This window comes from Nelumbo nucifera, chromosome 7, assembly GCF_055504915.1.
Source record: "Nelumbo nucifera cultivar China Antique chromosome 7, China Antique-T2T, whole genome shotgun sequence".
Classification (NCBI taxonomy): Eukaryota; Viridiplantae; Streptophyta; class Magnoliopsida; order Proteales; family Nelumbonaceae; genus Nelumbo; species Nelumbo nucifera.
The window spans coordinates 52541024-52562186 of NC_142655.1; the positions used below are offsets into that span (position 1 = coordinate 52541024).

Genomic DNA, 21163 nt, shown 5'->3' on the forward strand with positions numbered 1-21163 from the left:
CTACTCACTACTCAATTATTATTAATGGGATGGTGTATGATTTCTTTGAGGGCTTTAGGGAACTTAGGCAAGGTGACCCTCTCTCTCCTTTTTTGTTCACTTTGGCGGCTGAAGCACCAAGCAAACTGATCTCAAGAGCAAATTGCCTGCAATTATTTAGGGGTTGGTTTGTAGGGAGAGATAATATTTTGGTCACTCATTTGTAGTGGTCGAAGAGCTTAATGGTTGGAATCAATATCGATGAGGAACTCTTGAGGAGCTTGGCAGACTCCTTAGGTTGTGAGAAAGGTGGTGGCCTATGAAATACTTAGGCTTACCTCTAGGAGATTAGCTCGGTGGAAGAGGAATTACATCTCAATGGGGGGGGGGGAGGTTGACCCTTATTAAGTTTACCTTAGCAAACCTTCCAGTGTACTACATGTTAGTGTTTAGGATGCCACAGGAGGTAGTGAGGAAAATTGAAAAACTTATGAGGGATTTTCTCTAGGAGCCGGTGGAAAAAAAGAAGGACCACTTGGTCAAATGGGAAAAAGTGGTGAAATTGAAAAGAGAAGGTGGGTTGGAAATTGGTATTGTTAAGATGAAGAGTCAAGCTTTACTCAACAAATGGTTATGGAGGTTTCCTAATGAAAATGAGAAGTTATGGCACAAGGTTGTGGCGAGTATTCATGGCATATCAAGCAATGGGTGGGATGCAGGATGTCTTCGTAGAGCTACCTTGGCTGCCCCATGGAAGGCCGTTCATGATTTTTCTTCTTACCTTCTTACATCGTATCAGGTATGACTTGGCCTCTGGTCAGAAAATCAGGTTTTGGGAGGATGTGTGGATTGGGGATACCCCTCTGGGTATTAAATTCCCTTCTCTCTGATATTTCCAGGTTTAAGGTTTTCTTGTGTGAAGGTGGCTCGGATTCTAGAATATGGGGTCCTAATTCTATGGGGGATTTCTCTTGCAAGTCCTTTCGTTCTCTGGTTGCCACCTCTTCTTCCTATTCTTTCCCAGTCAAGGAAGTCTGGTGTTCTCCCATTCCCCCTAAAATTAGCGTCTTCTGCTGGGAAGTGTTTCATGGAAGCATTGATACCTTTGATTTACTTCAACAGAAGGGACAAAGTGGTGTTTGTCCCCCAACAGGTGTGTTCTTTGCAAATTGAATGGTGAGACTGCAATTCATCTTCTTATCTCTTGCCCGTTTATTAGCTTTCTTTGGGATTGGTTTACTTCTCTCTTTTGATGCAGGTGGTATTCTCCTGATAGGTTGGAGGGTTTGCTTAGCCTTACTAGCATTAGCTGTACAAAAAAGAGGGTAGGACCTTGTGGAGATGCACTAGAGCAGCACTAATTTGGACTGTGTGGGAGGAGAGAAATGCAAGAATATTTGAAGAGAAGGAACGGAGCAAGGAAGCCTTGGTTGAAACTATAACATTAAGGGTAGCTCATTGGGCAAAAAGTTTGAAGCTGTTTTTGGATTTCAAGATTGAAGATTTCTTCAGAGCTTGGGGTACCATTGCTGCATCCTCACTACAAGACAAAGATCTGTTGAGGTTTGGTCTCCTCCAATAAATGGCTGGAAGAAACTGAATTTTGATGGGTGCTGTTTGGGTAACCCAGGGCCCTTAGGTATTGGGGGAGTCGTTAGGGATGAAGAGGGGAACATATTATAATTGCTTTATGCTCTGGCCCTGTGGAGTAGGGTGATGTGGCAAGATCAGAGTTTTTGGTTGCAGTTTTTGGGGTTGAGAAGGCAAAAGAGCTGGGTATTAGAAGGCTGATTATCGAGGGAGATTCTAAAACTATGATTAAGTGGCTGGCTAAAGGGGAGGGGGTGGCATGGCATTTGAGGAATGAATTCAGAAAATTCAAATGGCTGTCAAGGACATGTTAATCCAAGTGAAATGGGTGAGGAGGACTGCTAATAGCTTGGCAGATAGCTTAGCCAAGCAAGGGGTACATAGAACACATGTTTTGGGCTCAAATGTAGTACTGATTTGGGGCAGCTTCTATATCTGGTTCCTTTCACAATTTCTTGTTGTAATCATGTTTCTCTCATAATTAATGAATTTTTTTCTGTGTTGCTGATAAAAAAAAGAAGATGGTGTCACTGTTAGATAGGTCGGACTTCCTTTCCATCTTTGGAAGCAAGAAATTTTCTTGTCCATCGCTTCAATTTGTGGAGGGAAACTAGTGGGAGTCTTCACTTTCAATCTGCATTCAGCAGCCATACTCTCAATGGTGTGAAGCCTGAAAACATACCTAGGATGGTGGAAGTCTGGACTGAATCTCTTTTACGCAGTCTGGCTTGCAACCTCCCTTGAAGTAGCCCTTTGGACGGCAGCCAGAAGAGAGGAAGACTTGGGGGTTGAAGATGATTGGTTTCGTGGTAGAACAGGATTGGATCATCTCAATTTTTCTGAGGAGTTTCCCTAAAGGAGAAACCAAGGCAAGGTGCTGAAAAAGAGGGAGACAAGGAGCTTTACCTAGGATTAGGATGGGTTGCAGAGGTAGCATGCAGCAGTTCTCTTCTGTAGACTGTCAGCTACAAAGAAGATGAAAAGTCTAGCACTCAAAGGATCAAAGGGCTGATGGGGAGAAGTTTTTGAATCCTAGGCTGGAAGTGGAGCTGATCGGATCTAGTATTTTCGAACCAGGATTTGTTGAACCGGTAAGACTGTAAGAGAAGCTTTAATTTGAACTAAAGCCACTGGATCAGCTGGCACTGGGCCGGTAGCTTCGAAACCAGGAGATCTTGTTCTGGGTAGCGAGGTTGGGCCAGTTTTAACTAGTTGTGGGCCTCATGTTATTGGGCTTGATAAGTCTGAAACTGTTACAAGGTCACATGATGTGAGGGGGAGGTATTGAAGGACCTTTCTATGGGTCTGTAATCGTCTTCTTCTAAACTAATTACAAGAGTGTGTTTGCAGAACAGGATCTTGTTTGGAAAGAAAGGAAGGAACTCTATATTGTTTAAAAGAAGGCCTGTAGACTAGAAATCAAAAAGCTGTCTTCAAAGAAGTTTGAAGGAGGAGATAAATTTTCTTGCAAAGAGGGTGGTTGGATGGTAGATAGTTTTTCTAGAGCTGAAGTTTCAAGCAATTTGGGTGTTGTCATGAATGAATCTCTCTCGAAGGAGAGCTAGGAGTAGGCTAAAGAGTTTCTTAGGTTAGAGTCTCTGGAGCCCATGAACAACAAACAGTGTCCTGGGATTCCTGACATTTTGTTTGAGGTTAACTGTTGTGCGTCTGCTGGAGATACTTTAGGGAGGTGTAGAGAGAGGTATGGAACAACAGAACAGAACCTGAGGAGGAAATATGTCTCAAGCAGGGTTAGGGAGGAAAACCATGACACCAACATTTTACCTGAAGAGCTAAGAGCGACTTTGGCTTTGACCACCGAAGACTCAGTTTCAATCTCTGATGTCAGCAACTTGAATACAGAAAAAGAAGGAAAAGTTTTCTCCATTGACAATGAATTTCCACTGGGGTAAGGGGTCTCATCAAATCATCCCACTGCCACACAGGTTTTTATTGAAAAGTTAGGGGTGGATTTAGGAAGGAAAAGAGGGAAAATATGTTAGAAGGGAGTGTTAAACCTTGGAGGGTTGAGGCTGTGTCAAGAAAGCCCAAAATTCCAAACAATGGACAATTAGTTCATGTTATGAAAGTGTTTCATCGATTGAAGGAAGGCATTTTTGGGGATGGTCCTTGAAGCAAATTCAAGAGGACATATAAGAGAAGGGTTTCAAAGACCAAAATTAATGAAAAGAACTCTGCTGGAATTAGTGTCTATGATGAAGGAAGGCATTTTTGGGGATGGTCCTTGAAGCAAATTCAAGAGGACATATAAGAGAAGGGTTTCAAAGACCAAAATTAATGAAAAGAACTCTGCTGGAATTAGTGTCTATGATAAGTCAAAGTTTGAGGTTGAAAAAGAGGATGTGGAACTTCTTCATAAAGGTCAATTAGAAAGATCCTTGCAAAGAGAGGTGCATGGAAGCAGACAAGAAGCTGGTTCAGGGGAAGACAACACAGGTGAAGAGAAAAAAGATGAGGAAAATGAGATCTCAGAGGAAGACAATTTTGATGAGGAGCAAGAAGAGGAGAGAGAGTTGTTGGACATAGTTAGAAAGGTAGAAAAGAAAGTAGATGCGGACAAAGTAGTGAAAACTGTAGTTCAAGCGAACAAGGCTTTAGGACTTTGGGTGTTAGGAGGGGAAGAAATGACAAGGAAGCTGTTATTGAAAGGTCTGAAGAGGACTTCTGAGGGGCGTGTTATTGAAAGGACTTTATTTGGGGTGGGGCCTACTAAAGGGGTTGTTGGTCTTGTGTGGGTTCTGGGATTTTTTTCGTCCTTTTGGTTTTTTGTTGTCTTCATTTCTTCTGTAATTAAAAAATAGGGATGAAGGATTGTCACCTGTTTGTTTATCTCTATTCCTTTTAATAAAAGTTTTCTTTTTTATTTATTACCAAAAAATAATCTTGACAAGTTGGTGCAAGTAGAGAACCATGGTTCAGAGTTGGGAAGAGAAGATGTGGGAGATATGGCCAAAGAGAGGGAGGTCAAGGAGTTTTTTCCTCTCTAGAAGGAGATAATTTTGACTGATGTGGAAGTGGGGAAGGAAATATAAGAAAAAGAAGGATGTGTACTCTCCAGGGGTTCCGAAAGTCTAAATGGTAATGAGAAGAGGGTGACTGATGGATTGTTTTCCCAGGTGATTGTTTGAAAGTTGGGGGTGGACTTGAGGAGGAAAAGAGTTGCTGTTGTGGTTGAAGAAACCAAAAATGGTGAGGCTTTGGTGGTAAACTTGAAAAAACCCAAAGGGTCAGATGTTGGTCAATTAATTCATGTCACTAAGGTCTTTCATTGTTTGAAGGATGGGCTCGTTCGGTATGGTCCATGTATGTAGTAAATACAAGAGGTTCTACAAGAGAAAGGGGGTGAAGAATAGGATGAAATCTGAAAGCAGCACAAGAAGCAATCTTGGTTTGGACTTGTCAGAGAAAGGGATGGAGAAGAAGAAAGTGAGGGGAAATGCAGATGTTCAAGAATAAGCAACAAATTTTGTGGAACAGTTGTGGAAGAGTTTCGGAAGAGAAAGAAGGAAAGAAGGAAAATGAGTAAGTGGTGCTAGATCGAGTGGAAAATTAGAAGAAAATATGGATTTAGAAAAAATGGTAGAAATTGAAGTCCTAGTAAGCAAGTTATAGGAGTTTAGATCTTAGGAGGGGAAGAATTTGTGGTAAAATGTTTCGGGAGATGGATGGGCGACACCCTTTGAATGAAGAAAATATTTAAGGGAAGGCCTGAATTTTGAAAGTTTGTTATGGTTGTTGTTGCTGTGTATTCTCAAGGGTTTGTTGTTTTTTTGTGAATTTTGGGGAAGAAAAGTCTGTATCAATGGTTTGGAGGTTCTTAATGGTGTGGGTTTTGGGTTATAAATTTTTGTTGGGTGATGTCTTGTCACCTTGTTGTATCTTCTTTTTTAATAATTTTTTCTTTTTATTTATTATAAAAAAAGGAAACTTTAGAGGATACTGAGAAAGCAGTCTCCCTAGACAGCTAGCTAGATCAGGAGAACAAACCAACCAAATTTGAGGAAAAGGAGAAAGAGTGGCCAGCTAGCTAGATTAGTGATTCAGCCCTCTCTACTACATAGTAAAGAATCAAAGGTTCCCAATATCTATCTTACAGTTCTATAGAGTTGTCAGTATTTTATCACTTAAACAGTTGCAAGTGTCACATAAGCATTTCTCTTTAGAAAAAAGAGAGAGGTGTATGGCCCTCATCTCATTTCTCTCCATCTTCTTCTCTTTTCTTCTTTAAACCCTAACTGATTACTTTTGTTAATAAAAGTTGTTGCTTGTTACTATAAAAAAATTATATGCATAGGAACTGTATAATATAGATAATAAGTCATCATATGTACAAATTTACTGAGGTTTTCTATCATTCTTGTATTGAAAAGGTTCCCTTTCCATGAAATAGAACCCACACCTATTCTTACAAAAGCTGATTCATCGTGGCCTTTAAAAATTCTCAGTTCTAGCAGCGTTGTTATGCTTATCAGAAAGGACTTGTATCACTGCCATGGTTATTTTGATTTTCTGAGCTGATTGTGTTATTTTATTTGGCTTTTATGATTATCACTAATGTTCTAACTTTTTACAGGATATCAGAGGAGGTTGTTGAAATGGAACATGAACTGATTGAGCTGCAGAAGCATATATCTGCTCAAGGAATTCTTGTGCAGGATTTGATGAGTGGTGTTTGCCGTGAATTGGAAGAATGGAATCATGCTAATGCTGACAGTGATGCAGCTGAGCAAAATTCTCAAATTTGTGAAACTCAGGATAGCTTGCTAGCTGAAACAGAGGACAAGAAGCTGATATTTTTTGAGAATATTGATGTTCTTTTGGCTGAGCATAAAGTGGAAGAAGCCTTAGAGGCTTTAGATGCTGAAGAGAAAAGTTCTTCGGAGCTAAACAGCTCAGATGATACTTCATCTACTGAAAAATTCTCATATAAGTCAGCTTTCCTGAAAAGGAAGGCAATGCTAGAGAATCAGCTTGTTGAGAACACTGAACAACCATCAGTGGGTAATGTTGAACTGAAAAAAGCGTTATCTGGTCTACTGAAATTAGGAAAAGGTCCCTTGGCACATCAGTTGCTTTTGAAAGCATATGGATCCCGTCTGCGGAAGAGTATTGAGGCTTTTCTTCCTTCATGTTCAATTTATCCTCAAACATACCCATCAACATTGTCCAAACTTGTGTTTTCTACCATCTCACTGGTCACAAAAGAATCTGGATTGATATTTGGTGATAATCCTTTATATACCAATAGAGTTGTGCAGTGGGCAGAGTGTGAGCTGGAGTCCTTTGTACGCCTAGTGAAGGAAAATGCCCCCTCATCTGAGACAGTTTGTGCCCTTCGTGCTGCAAGCATTTGCATTCAGGCTAGTCTTAGTCACTGCTTGATGTTAGAACCACAAGGTCTGAATCTTTCTAAGTTGCTACTGGTGCTCCTGCGTCCATACATTGAAGAAGTCCTAGAGATGAATTTTAGACGAGCTAGAAAAATGGTTCTTGATTTGGCAGCAGATGACTCTACACTGCCATTTTCGCCTCGTTTCGTGGCTCCATCATCTTCCATTGAGGCAACATCCGACAGCTTATTTACTGACAGTGGAAGCAGATTTATTATTATTGTTGAGGTAAGTTGATACTTTCTTTTTTCTTCTTTATTTTCTGGTATCTGTTGATGTGAGTGTTTATTGTCATTAAAACAGTTGAATATGGTTTTCTTATGCCATAGGATATTCACTGATATTGCTGGGGTTTTAGAAGTTTTGCTAAATTTTGGTTAGAATTAAACAGAAACTGGTAGTAGTGGTGAAGTTATTTAATTACCCCAAGCTTGGGATTCTCCTTTAGTTGCATGAGTTATTTAAGAATTTAGTATCATACTCATGGTGAAGTACCAAAATAGCATTTAGCATTTTAACCCTTTCCCCTTTTTTCTTTGTGAAAATTTCTTCTCTTTCTTCAAAGTTCCAATGGGGCACCATCTAACTAAAATCCTTTTATGAAAGAGAAACAAATCAACATTCTGCCAAAATAATTGTTCAATCATGGTTATATGTTAAATTCTTACTTTTGTTGGTAACAAAAAATACTAATTATTGTTTGGTTAGCTGAAACCATCCAAATGCATTAGTTGATTTAAATATGGTAGAAGGATTATGAAGAAGATTGAATGAGAGTAAATATGGCAGACAAGGGGACCCCCTTTCCCCATTTCTCTTTACAATCATAGCTGATGTGTTTAGCAGAATTGTCCAAAGGGCAGACAGGTTGGACTTTTTTAGAGGTTGGAGAATGGGTAGGAATAATATAGTAGTGACTCACATACAATTTGCGGATGATACAATCATTTTCTGAGGGTGGGAATCCTAGGAAAGGAAAGTACTTGAAGGAGGTGATAAAGTTGTTTGAATATATCTCCAAGCTGAAGATTAACTTTGAGAAGAGCTGTGTGGTAGGGATAAACTTGAGGCAGGAGGAACTGAAGGCAATAGCAGTCTCTAAGTTGTGTTATTGAGTGCTGGCCTTTGAAGCATCTTGGTTTGCCTTTAGGAGATAATCCAAGAGAAACTACGTTCTGGAACCCAGTAGTGGAGAGGTGTACCAAGAGATCGGCAGCTTGGAAGAGAAATTATATTTCTTTGGGAGGTAGAATTATTTTGATATATTCCACTCTAGCAAATTTGCTAGTCTACTACTTGTCGGTTTTTAGGATGCCTAGGAGGGAAGTGCAAAAATTAGAAAAGTTGATGAGAGACTTCCTTTGGGAGCCTGGGGAATGTAGAAAGAATCATGCGGTCCACTGGCTAAAATCTTTGGAATTGTTTTCAGATTGTCGTATGGATGACTTGCTAAGAAACTGGAAAGAGATTGCTTTCACTGCAAGATGCAAGAGGACTCTTTGTCTGTTCTGGTCCCCTCCCCCCTCGGGCTTTTTAAAGCTGAATTTTGATGGCAGCAGTGTAAGGAATCCAGGGCCCTCTGGGATTGGAGGAGTCTTCAGGAATGAGGAAGGGATTGTTACTGCTTTATTCTCTGGCCCTATTGGAGAAGGTGACTCTCTTAGGGCTGAGATCCTTGCAGCGCTTGAAGGAATTCGAAGAGCAAAAGATCTAAATATTAGCCGTTTGATTCTGGAAGGTGACTCGAAGGTGGTGGTTAATTGGTTGAAGACAGAGGACAGTGGTTTGTGGAACTTTAACAATGAGAAAAAACAGTTCTTATGGCTGGGTAGGGACATAGAGATTCAGTACAGCTGGGTGAAGAGGAGTGCCAACTCATTTGCGGATGGGTTGGCCAAGCAAGGAGTGAATAGGGAGGCTATTTTCTGGGCTAGTTTTTAATTTTCTTTGCTTTCCCTGAGTTTTCTGATTTTTGGGGAGCTAAGTTATTTTATCTCCCTTTGTATTCCTTTCCCTCTATTCTCTTAATTTAACGAAATTGATGTTATTGATCAAAAAAAAAAAAATGTAGAAAGAATCACTTGGTCAGATGGGAGGTAGTGTGCCAGAGTAAAGAACAGGGAGGTCTAGGTATAGGAAATCTGGGAAAGAAAAATTCATCCTTGCTAGGTAAGTGGTTGTGGAGGTGGCCTTTGGAGAGGGGGAAGCTGTGTCAAGAAGTGATAGGCAGTATACATGGTGGTGTAGGCAATGGTTGGGACGTTGGGGTCTCTTCGAAGGCTACTTTGGCTTCTCCCTACAAATCCATTTGTGGAGTACTCCCTCAGTTCCTTGGCCTAATCAGGTATGATGTTTGCTTTGGGGACAAGTTTCTCTTTTGGGAGGATCTTTGGCTTGGCAACTCAACCCTTAAAGACCTTTATCCTTCTCTTTATTCCATTTCTTTGCTTAAAAAAGAAACTGTACATCGTTTTGTGTCGTGCTCTCAGTCGACCGGATTAAGTTGGGACCTGGGACTAAGAAGAAACTTGAGAGACAGTGAGCTTGAATCGGAAACCTCGCCCTTGCAAGTCCTTGACTCGGTTTTCCTGGATCATTCTTAGCCTGATGGTCATATTTGGATTCCGCACCCTAGGGGCTTGTTTTCTTGTGCCTCTTTCTTGTCTTATTTGTGTTCAGCCCCGAACCTCTCTCATGCCCTTTTAAAGAATTCTGGTCTAAACCTGTTCCTCCCAAGGTTGGGGCTTTGTGTTGGGAAGTTTTTCTTGGAAAAATAAACACGTTAGACACCTTGCAAAAAAGAAGACCTTCCTTGTGTCTTTCCCCCAACTGGTGTACCCTATGTAAAGCAAGTGGTGAAATCTATTACCATCTCCTAATTTCGCCCTTTTGTTGTAGGCCTCTGGGAAAAGGTCTTTGTCATAGGTGGATTGTGCCTCCACAGCAGATTGGAAATCTCTTTGACTCCACGACCTTCAGCTGGCCGAAGAAGAGAGGTAAAGTCATGTGGAGATGTGTCTTAGGGCTGTTTTGATATGGACGGTGTGGGAAGAGAGAAATGGCAGAGTCTTCAGTGATAGAGAAAGGAGTGAGGAGGCAGTGTGGGAGTGTATTTTAAATAGAGTTATACATTGGGTTAAAGCCTCAAACCTGTTCTCAGATTTCTCTGTTGATGACTTGTGGAGAAATTGGGGAACTGTAGCTAGAAGTTCTACCACAAGGAACAAACCAGTGTTAGCTTCGGAACCTCCTGACGAAGGCTTTATCAAGTTGAACTTTGATGGCAGCAGTTTAGGGAACCCAGGTCTAGCTGGTATAGGAGTTTTCAGTAATAATGAGGGACATATTATTGCTGTTTTCTCAGGCCCGGTTGGAATAGGAGACTCAGTTTTGGCAGAGTTCCAAGCAGTCTTGCAAGGAGTAGAGATTGCTAGACAGCTAAGTTTTGACAGACTGCTCATTGAAGGCCACTCTAAATTGATAGTAGGGTGGCCGAAGGAACCAGAAGCAGTGATTTGCAAGTACAAGGAATCTATGAAAAAGTTCAAATGGCTGGTTTGAGATATGACGGTTTTTGTTCAATGTGAAAGGCGGTTAGCAAATGGGATGGCAGGTTACTTCGTGAAGAGGGGGATGCATAAGTCTGAACTTTTATTTTGGCTTAGTTGTAATTTGGGTTGTTGTAGGTTGGGATTGCACCTCACGTCCCTATTGGAATGGTTTGTCTTGTAAATCTTGATGTAATCCCTTCTCATTTTTTGATAAAACTTTACCATTTATCAAATGAAACAAGAGAGTAAATATGGTAGTTCTAGTTCTCTATTGGGAAACATCACCTATCCAAAATTCTTATGGGTCAAAGATATGCAAAGGAATCATGAAGAACAAGAAATTCACTTCATTCAAGACAGCAAATATTGAATAGGTCTATTTTTGGAAGGATAACTGGTGAGAGAGAAGACTTATGCGAATTCTACCCCAGCCTCTTGTTTTTGGAGATAAAGTGAAAATTCATTAAATAAGAAAAGGAAAGATTACAATCTAGCAGGTGATAAGGCATTACCCACAACTAAAAAAGCATAAAAGAACTGCTAGGGAACATAATTAAAGTAAACTATCCAAATTACAAAGTTGAAATCCCAAAAATTTCTTCCATCTTGTCCCCGAAATCCTCCCTAGAGACTTGATTAAATTCTGGAGTTAATAGAACCAAGTCTGCAACCGAATTGTTGACAGCTGCTACAATCTTGTCCAGATTCCAATATTTGTCTTCAAAAATTCTTCTATTTGTTTCCGTCCATATGTTCCACCCTCTTTACATTAGCAGCAAGGTTCAAAATATCAATACACCGGTAGGGGCATATCGGGCGAATCGATACCTTTTTTTTACTTTTTTTTTTCAAAACCGGTTCAGGGGGGCCGGTTTAGGGCTCCTCCACCCCCTGAACCGGTCAGACCCCCGATACACCCACTGTAGGGGCGTATCAGGGAGGTCCTGGAACAATACATATCGACCAATACGGGCCGATACGTGTTGATAGTTTGAATCTTGATTAGCAGAAAACAAGGAGGTAACACTTGGAGATTGCTACGACATTGCGGAAAGAGTGAGAACATTTGATTTGGGTTCCTTTTTTTTGACGAATAACAGAATTTATTAATTATAAACATAAATATGTGTACAAGTTAAGCATCCCTTGGGAGGTTAATATTTACTCTCTCTCCTAAATAACACCAAATTACAACTGAGCCCAGTATTATTGATCCCTATTGACCCCTTGCTTTGCTAGTGTATCAGCCAACCCATTTGCCAATCTTTGGACCCATTGTATCCTTATCAGGAAATTCCTTGTCAACCATTTAATCTTCTTTAGCATCTTCCTATGATGCCAAACTGCTTTTTCCTCATCCTCTAGCCTGCTCACCACCACCTTAGAGTCCCCTTCAATGATTAATCTATCCAAATTCATTTCTTTTGCTCTTTGTATTCCATGAAGAACAGCATAGAGGTTCATCCCTTGTGGAGTCCCCAAAGCCAATAGGACCCAAGAACAAGGCTTTGATATTGCTGTTATCCGTAAAAACCTTATTTCAACATGCAGCCTCTACAACCATTTTTCTATCCACAAGCCTCTTGCAGCCATCCATGATTTTGTGAGATAAGAGAGGGGAGGGCCTGTTTCAAATGGGTAGCTAACACCTTAGCCACAATTCGTGGAATATAATCACTGAGTTGATTGATCTAAAGTCACCAGGACATTGCAAATCAACTTTTTTTTTTGGGACTAGAGCTATAAAAAATGCATTCATTCCAATATTTCTTTTCCCTCTAGTATAAAATTCCTCAAAAATCTATAGGAGATCTAACTTCATATATCCCAACAATCTCGGTAGAAAGCCATTGTAAATTCATCAAATCTTGGTGCTTTAGATCTTTCCATCGTGAACACCACTCTTTTAATTTCCTCCAAGTCAAAGGTTTCTCTAGCATTTCAGCACAATCTCTCTATAGTCTTGGCCAAACCAAACCATCTTTTCTCATCCTTTGGAGATCATTGGGTGAGGGAAAACCATAGATATTCTTAAAGCATCACAAAAGAGTTAGCAATGTTCTTCCAATTACCAATTTCTAGCCCATCTATTACCAATCTAGATACCCAAAATTTCAATCTTGTTCTATTATCCAAAGAATGAAAATATCTTGTATTGTTGTCCCCTTGATCCATCTACTTTTTTTTTTTGATAAATGAGTAATTTTATTAAAACAAAAATCAGAAATACAAATAGCCTAGGAAGAGGCACGAGATGTTACCTCCCCCGAGGACTGAATCATATACACTAAACATGCCCAATCCTGAGATACAAATTACAAAGTAGCCCAAAACAGATCTCCCTTTGGCACCCCTTGCTTGGCCAGAGAGTTAGCCATTGCATTTGCTGATCTGCTGACACCCCTTGACACCTCGAGGACTGCTACCCTTCTACTAACAATTTGTTCACTCCAATTTGACTAGCCATCTGTATACCTTGTACTGCTGCTAGTAGCTCTGCCCTTACAGAATCACCTTCACCCACTGGTCCTGAAAAAAGAGACAACATATTTCTGTTTTTCTCTCTCAGAATCCCACCAATTATGGATGGCCCTGGGTTACCTTGGCAGCTGCCATCAAAATTCAATTTTACTACTCCATCCGGTGGGGGTTTCCATTCAAACTTGTGATTTGTTCTTGGTGGAGACTGTAGAAGCCACTGCTTCCCAATTTCTCCTCAAGTCATCAAAGGAGAAATCTGCCAACAATTGTGAAGATTTCAGCCATGGAATTGTCTTTGTCAATATACATTCCTTGACTTCAGAAAGACTTCTTTCCTTTTCTTTTAATATTCTAGCATTTCTCTCCTCCCATAAAATCCACAAGGTAGCGGCTCTGATACATTTCCACATTAGCTTCCCTCTTTTTGCCAATCTCCCAAGAGCAGCCGGAGTGAACAGCAGCTTTACTTCACAGGGAAAGTTCCACCTGCACCCAAATAAGGAAACAACCCAGTTCCAAATATTGGCAGCAAAGGAGCACGATATCAGCAAATGGTTACAGTCCCCACCCTTCATTTTACACATAAAGCACCAATTTGGGGACAGGCACATAAAAAGGTTTTTCTTTTGCAAGTTTTCCACAGTTTTGATCTTACCATAATAGGCTTCCCAACAAAACACTGCTATTTTGTGGGGTATTGGCCTTGACCAAACCTCTTTAACAGGGAAGACCTGAGAGGAAGGGTTAGAGCAAAGGGCTTTAAAAAAAGATGCACAAGTGAAAGAGCCAACCGGGTTTAGGGCCCAGACTCTTTTATCCGGGTTAGTGGGGTCCAGACACTCCCCTTAATCCATCTACTTCTTGCCCTATGATTCCAATTGATCTCTTTTCTCCTAAGAATGGTGCCAAACTACTACTTTAGATTCCATCTGAACAATCTTTCTTCTTTTCTTACTTGCTTTTTTGCTTCTTTGGTATCCAAATCCTTAATTAAGAACCAAATTTTTGCTTCCTTTTTACTCTATCTTTCTGAAAACCTGTTTGTTCCATTCTTTGATATTTTCCTTTCAATCCTTGCAACTTTTTGTAGAATTTATATTCTTCCGTCCACCTTGCCTCATGCCACCAATCTCTAGCTCTGTTTACATACCTAAAAGGAGATGGACCCTGAGTGAGTTTGTTGGCTAATAATTAAAGGTGAATGATCTGAAGTTGTCCTGAGAATGGCCGAGCATTCTACAATCCTCCAATGAATTTCACACTCAACTGAAAAAAAAAATCTATCCCGTTTGGTGCAAAACTGCAAATGGGGTTGAGCTGAAAATTGGTCCAAATGTAGGAAGCTCTTTGGATGGGGATTTCCCTTAGCTTAGTCTCACTGATAAATTCATTGAATATCTTCATACTATTGGTCATTCTATGCTTTGGATATTTGACTCATTGACTGGTTGTTTCATTATTGAATGAAGGAATGTTAAAATACTACCATAATAATACCACACCTTGTTAACAATAAGGCTATGAACAAATAGATGATCCAAACTCTCTATTGGTGGAAGCTTACAAATTACAACAAACACATTTAGAAATTACAAGAATCCCAAGTTGTTGTGTATTACCACCCACCTACACTTTGTTCTTCAAAATCCTCCAGTTGCCAAAAGATACCTTGGGTGGAATACTTTTATGCCAAAGCCATAATCAATCTTCCCTTCTATAAGGCCTAAATTCCACTTCCCATATTCGTATAGAACATATCATTGTTTCAAACCATAATCAATCACTGCCTCATTATTCTTGAATAGAGAAAGAGGTACCATTGGGGCTTTTGTGGATCACTTCAAATCTATTTATAGAAGACCCCTAAATGGCAGATTAAGGTTAGAAGGTTTGGGTTGGTCCAAGTTACCTGAAGATTTGAAAATTTGGCTAGAAAGGAGTTTTAACTTGAAGGAAATATGAGAAACAATCTTCTCTATAGATAGATCTAAAGAACCTAGTTTGGATGGGTTCACGATGGATTTTTACCATGACTGTTGGGACATACTTAAGGATGACACTCAAAAGGTTGTCATTGAATTTTTTGAAAGAGGGGTGATTAACTTGGGTTTGAACTTTACTTTCATTGCCTTGGCCCAAAAAAAAAAAAAAATTGGAGCGAATCACTCGAGACTTTTGACCTATCAGCTTGGTAAATAGTTTATGTAAAATCATTGCTAAGGTGCTCTCTCGGAGGATTAGAGAGGTACTACCCACTATCATCTCTCCAAATTGTGCCTTTGTAAAGAGTAGACAAATCATTGGTCAGATTTTAATTGCCAATGAAAGTGTGGAAGATTTAAAAAGAACCGAAAAGAAGGGGCTGGTTTGTAAATTGGATCTTGGAAAGGCATATATTGGTCATTCATTTTGGAAGTGTTAGATTGATTTGGGTTTGGGGAGAGATAGTGTAAATGGTTGCAGTGGTGCATTTTGGTTGCCGAAGTTTTGGGTAGACTAATTGAATAGATCCTAGAAGTTTGGTGAGAGAGGGTGGAGAGTAGGAAGGGATAGGGTTTTGGTTACCCATTTATAGTTTGCAGATGATACCATCTTGTTCTGTGAAGGAGATGAGGCCAGGTGGGTTAGGAACTTCAAGTTGGTGGTTCACCTATTTGAACAAATGTCTAATCTTAAAGTCAATTTTGATAAAGAGTTTTGTGGTTGGAATTAATATGAGTGATAGGGAGGTGGAATAAAGGGCTCACATTTTGGGTTGTGTGGTTTCTCATTGGCCTTTGAGTTATTTGGTACTACCCCTAGGGAATAATCCGAATAGGAGCAATTTTTGGAATCTGGTGCTTGATAGATTCACAAAGAGACTAGCCTCATGGAAGAAGAGTTACCTTTCCTTGGGTGGTAGGATAACATTGATTGAGTCTACTTTAGCTAATTTGCTTGTTTATTTCTTGTCAATGTTTAAGACTCTCGAGGGAGTTTGTAGGAGTTTGAAAAGATGATGAGGGATTTCCTATGAGGATTGGGGGAGGAGAGAAGAGATCACAGAGTTAGCTAGGAGTTGGTTACTAGAAGTAAGAGTGTTGGTGGTTTAGGAACAAGCTTGGTTTTGACTGGGATTTGGTTAGCTAGGAGTTGGTTACTAGCTCAAGTTTGGTTTTGACTGGGATTTGGGTTTTAGAAGGGCTCTTAGATTTTGAATTGCACAATGTTTGAACCTTGATTAATGTTCTGGAAGGGCTGGTTCTAGATCCCTCAAGGAGGGATAATTGGATATGGACTCTTTGGGTGTTTTTTCTTGTGCCTCATTCTTTAGAGCGTTAGTGCAACCCTCCAATGGATTTGTGCAACCTTTTCCAGTTAAGAAAGTTTAGGGTAAATCAATCCCTCCTAGGATAGGAGCTTTTTGTTGGGAAGCTTACCTAATTGGTGTTTAACCTCAAACTAGTGCATCCTTTGTAAAGGTAATGGTGAGATGCTATCACTTATTATCTCCTACCCATAGTTTTCAAGGTATCTAGGCGATTTTGGGCGACACTGGGGCGCCTAGTCGCCTAGGCGGTAAAAATTTTATAATATAAAAATCTGACTTTTGGCTAGTTTCCTAGTTTTATATACCATTTAGCATGTATGTTAATTGAAAAAATAGCAATTCTCTTTATTAAGAACATTAAATTTCCTCTAAAAATGTGGCAAATCATCACATCTAAAAGATAAAAATCTTTTACATATATTAATTTCATTATTTTCAAAAATAATACTACTATAATAAGTATTTAATAGAGAAAATTCATATTAATTAGCAGCTAAAGATGGTTATCAACTTTATATGATAAATATTCAAGATGAAAAGTAAAATAGAAAAAAAACAAGGATGGAGTTTCTGTTTTATTTAATTAGAGAGAGAATAGAAAAATAACTTTATTATTCTATTCTTTCTTTCCTCTTTCTTTTCTTTCTTTCTTTCTTTTTCTCTTCTCAAAACCTCATGATCTTATAAATTTCAATAGTAAAACATTAAAACAAAGTATAATTGATATATATATATATATATATATATATAGCATATAATAAAATGTATTAACACATACATTAATAAGATACAGCAATATAAATGATATTATAAAAGGCGTCTGCCTTGCCATTTTTGTTGCCTAGGCAGGCACCTAGTTGCCTAGAAGGGCGCCTAGTTGCTAAAAGTCAAGGCGTTTGGGCAAGGCGCCCAGCCAAGGGCATCTAGTCACCTAGGCGATGCCTAGGCGACACCTTGACAACTATGCTCCTACCCTTTGTTTCTGTGGTTTGGAATTGGTTTCTCTTTATTTGGTTGTAGATGGAACCCCCCCTCCAGTCTCCACTACTACCACCGAATGTACATAGCTTGTTTGCTCCCTTTTCTGTTAGAGGGTCAAAGAAGAGAGGTAGAATACTGTGGAGATGTGCTAATTCAAATGGTTGACAAGAGATATGGAAGTGCCTTTCAATCGGAACAAGTGATGTGCTAATTCCCTAAATGATATGTTGGCTAAACCTGGGGGGGGGGGGAGAAACTTTGTTCACACAGTTGTGAGGAAAATGGGGAGAGAGAATAGATTTGATCTCTCACTGACTTTTTACACATTGTATCGTTAATTTGTAAAATCCCTTCTCCTTTAATAAAAAGTTTACTGTTATCGATCAAAAGAAAATACTGTGGAGATGTGCAAGAGCAGCTGTTTGTTGGACAGTTTGAGAAGAAAGAAATAAAAAAAAAATTCTCTGAGAAAGAAAGGAAGTAAGGATGTCATCATTGAAACCATAATTGTTAGAGTGGTTCATTGGGTCAAGCCTATGAAGCTCTTTAAAGGTATTTCAGCGGGTGATTTATTTAAAAATTGGAAGGAAGTGGCTTTTTCAGCTTCCCCCAAATCTGTGACTAGTTCGCTTTGGTCCCCTCCATCTGTTGGTTTCAGTAAGTTGAACTTTGATGGAAGCAGTGAAGGTAATCCGGGCCCTTCAGGTATAGGAGGATTATTTAGGGATGAGGAAGGGAAAATTATTGCTCTGTATTCAGGCCCTATTGGAGTAGGCGATTCCCTAAGAGCCAAGGTTATGGTGGTTTTGGAAGGGATAAAGAGAGCAAAGAAGTTAAATATCAGAAAATTGGTTGTGGAAGGTGACTAAATGCTGGCTATAGGCTGGCTTCAAAAAGAAAAGAATGGGGTTTGGAAGTTTACAAATGAGAAAAAGAAGTTTAAATGGCTGACCCAGAACATGGAGATAAAGCTACAATGGATCAAGAGAAGTGCAAATTCCTTTGCGGATGCACTTGCTAACCAACGGGTGGGAAGAGACTGTCTTTTTTTGGCATTGTTGCAATATGTGTTTTGTTCTCGGGGAGGGTTAAGAGATTTTACCCCTCCCCTTGCTCCTTTATATCTGCTTCGCCTTTTTAATAAAAGTTCTGTTATTTATCAAAAAAAAAACAGTTACTGTCAAGCTAACAATCCAGCCAGAAATAAATATTACCATAACCCACAACCCGTCTACAAGGTCTAAATTGAGAATATGAGGAATAATATTCTCATTGATCTGCCCTTCTGTAAGGTCTAAATTTCAGTTTCCATATTCATCTAGGACATCTCAAAGTTTCATCCCATAATCAATCACTGCCTCATCGTTCTTGAACAGAGAAAGAGGTTACCCATCAAGACAACAATCCAGCCAGAAATAAATGTTACCATGACCCACAAGTCTACAATAAGTACTCATCAAAGAATATGCTTGTTCTTTAAAAACATCACTTTGAAGAATCTTGGCCAGATAGAGTCAATCATTATAGGAGTTTTGTGTTGTTTAATAGTTGGCTTTTTATACCTTGTACTGTATGGCCTGCCACCTGCAACCTATAATTTGGGTTTGTCAGGAAATTTTGAATACATTAATGCAATCAGCTCTGTTACTTATCATGGAAAAAAGAACATAATTCTTGGTCCCTGGAGGTCTGGATTGCCAAGATTTGACCCATAATTGGATGGTTTGGATTGCTATACATTATTTTGTATTGGAGAGTATAATAAGCATTACAATGCACTTTGGGGTTGGCATTTGAAAATTATGTTTTCACTAAAATATGTAACTGAATTTAAAATGGAAGAGATTAAAATAAATGTTTGAATGTCTTTTTTAGTAAACAATTTGAAAATCTGTATTAATGAATCACCAATATACATAAAAACAGTACATGTTTGAATGTGTATTTGTGAACTATAGACTCTTTCAGAATAGGGGATTTCAATATTTTCCCCTAGAATAATGCAAATGATCTGTTTATCATGCAAAACTAGGAAAGTGAGGCAACATCATAATGGTCTTGATCCAAATACTTTTCCGTTTTGGTTGGAGATGGCACATGAGCTTCATTTATGGCCTTCACTTTTTGTTCATTTTTTTTCAATCTTTGCAGCTCTTTTCATGATGACTTGCAGTCTATATGCTTTTTGATTGGTCAAAGGTTAGCGTAGATTATACTTTTAACAGAAAGAATCACTGTAGATTACTAATATTGAATGCCGATTTTCTTACAGGATATTGTAGAACAGCTAACACCGGAGACAATCTCCCATTTTGGAGGATCAATTTTGACAAGGATTTCTCAGTTGTTTGATAAATATGTGGAGTCTTTGATTAAATCCCTACCTGGCCCTTCTGAAGATGAAAATCTCACAGAACAGAAGGATGCCATACACTTCAAGGCTGAAACAGATGCCCAACAGCTTGCACTTTTGGGAACTGCATATACTGTTGCTGATGAACGATTACCAATGGCTGCATCAAGGATTTGGAACACACAGAATGAGAGCAAGGAACAAGGCAGTGTGTCAACTGAAAATGCTGGGTCTGTAGCAAGTAATATTATAGAATTTAAAGAGTGGAGACGCCTTCTCCAGCACTCATGGGATAAGCTTAGAGATCATTTCTGTCGCCAATATGTTTTGAGCTTCATTTATTCAAGAGAGGGTAAAACAAGATTAGATGCACAGACATATTTAGATGGTAAAGGAGAGGATCTCTTCTGGGGCTCTGACCCACTGCCTTCTCTGCCATTCCAGGTGATCCACCTTCAATATTGTTTTAAGCATCCTTTTTAGATCCAATTAGCTTGGACAAACCACAAACACACATCAATGCTTTATAACAGAGACGTGTGATGCAAGTCTTTTTACTGTCCAAAGGCATGAGCCTAAACCAAAATGCAAGAGGTGTAAGCCTCTAGAGCATGGATTTTTAAAATTAATGTATAATTACAAATAAAGAAATGTATAAGAAAACATAATAAAATCCTAAAAAATAGAAAAATTATGAGAAATTAGAAATTTTCATATTTACAATTTCTAAGAAAAGAATTATCACATTTAAATATAAAATTGAAGTATCACACCATCACCACATGGAGTCATAATCCATAATTATGTAAGCATCACCATTCACACATCACTTGCAAAGTTGCAAATCAAAAGTTCAGAATAAATGATTCACATAATTTGCATGGTATTAACATAAAAATGTTTGTCATCTCATATCCAAATGAACATAAAGCATTGAAACCAAACAAAGCAATGGTGCCTACACCTCTGTTTATTGTATTATGTTATATAAGTATTATAATAAGCAAGTTCGGAGAGTTTTCTTCCTTTCTATATATTGGTATGTAATGGAACACAATGACACGGTTCTCTTACTTTTATTTATAACATTATATTACAAAAATTGGCTTAAAAGGCAAGGGCATATGAGGAGTATGCTCTAGTATAAAGTGCAACAGAGGCATATGCTCATAGTACCTAGAGTTGTCCTGCTTTCTAAGTTCTTGACTTCTTGCTTTATCTTTGGTGGACAACAAACATTCTACATGCCTTTTCCTTCCCATTATTCATTCCTAATCACCTTTAGCCCTTCCTTAACCCTATAAAGCCCAACACTAGATCTAAAACCTGTAGGGCCCCTACCCTGTCCTACATCAGTTCGATGCAGATAAGGAAGCAAGGAAAGAGTCCAGGGAAAATAAATCCGTTTTTTCCATTACTACACCAATTTCTGAATTTATGGGTGATAGGATATTGCCATAGTCATCTAGTTGCCTAGGTGGGCGCCTAGGTGATGAGTTTTTTAAAA

The 21163-nt window shown here is 39.1% G+C and overlaps 1 protein-coding gene across 1 annotated transcript in view; it reads left to right on the top strand.

Moving 5' to 3' along the window:
• Positions 1-21163, top strand: part of LOC104610972 (LOW protein: exocyst complex component-like protein) — a 62907-nt gene that overhangs the window by 18266 nt on the left and 23478 nt on the right. Inside the window, exons 3-4 of the mRNA XM_010277848.3 lie at positions 6164-7208; positions 19576-20100. Coding sequence (XP_010276150.1) covers positions 6164-7208; positions 19576-20100 — 1570 coding nt within the window. The remainder of the gene's footprint in view (positions 1-6163; positions 7209-19575; positions 20101-21163) is intronic.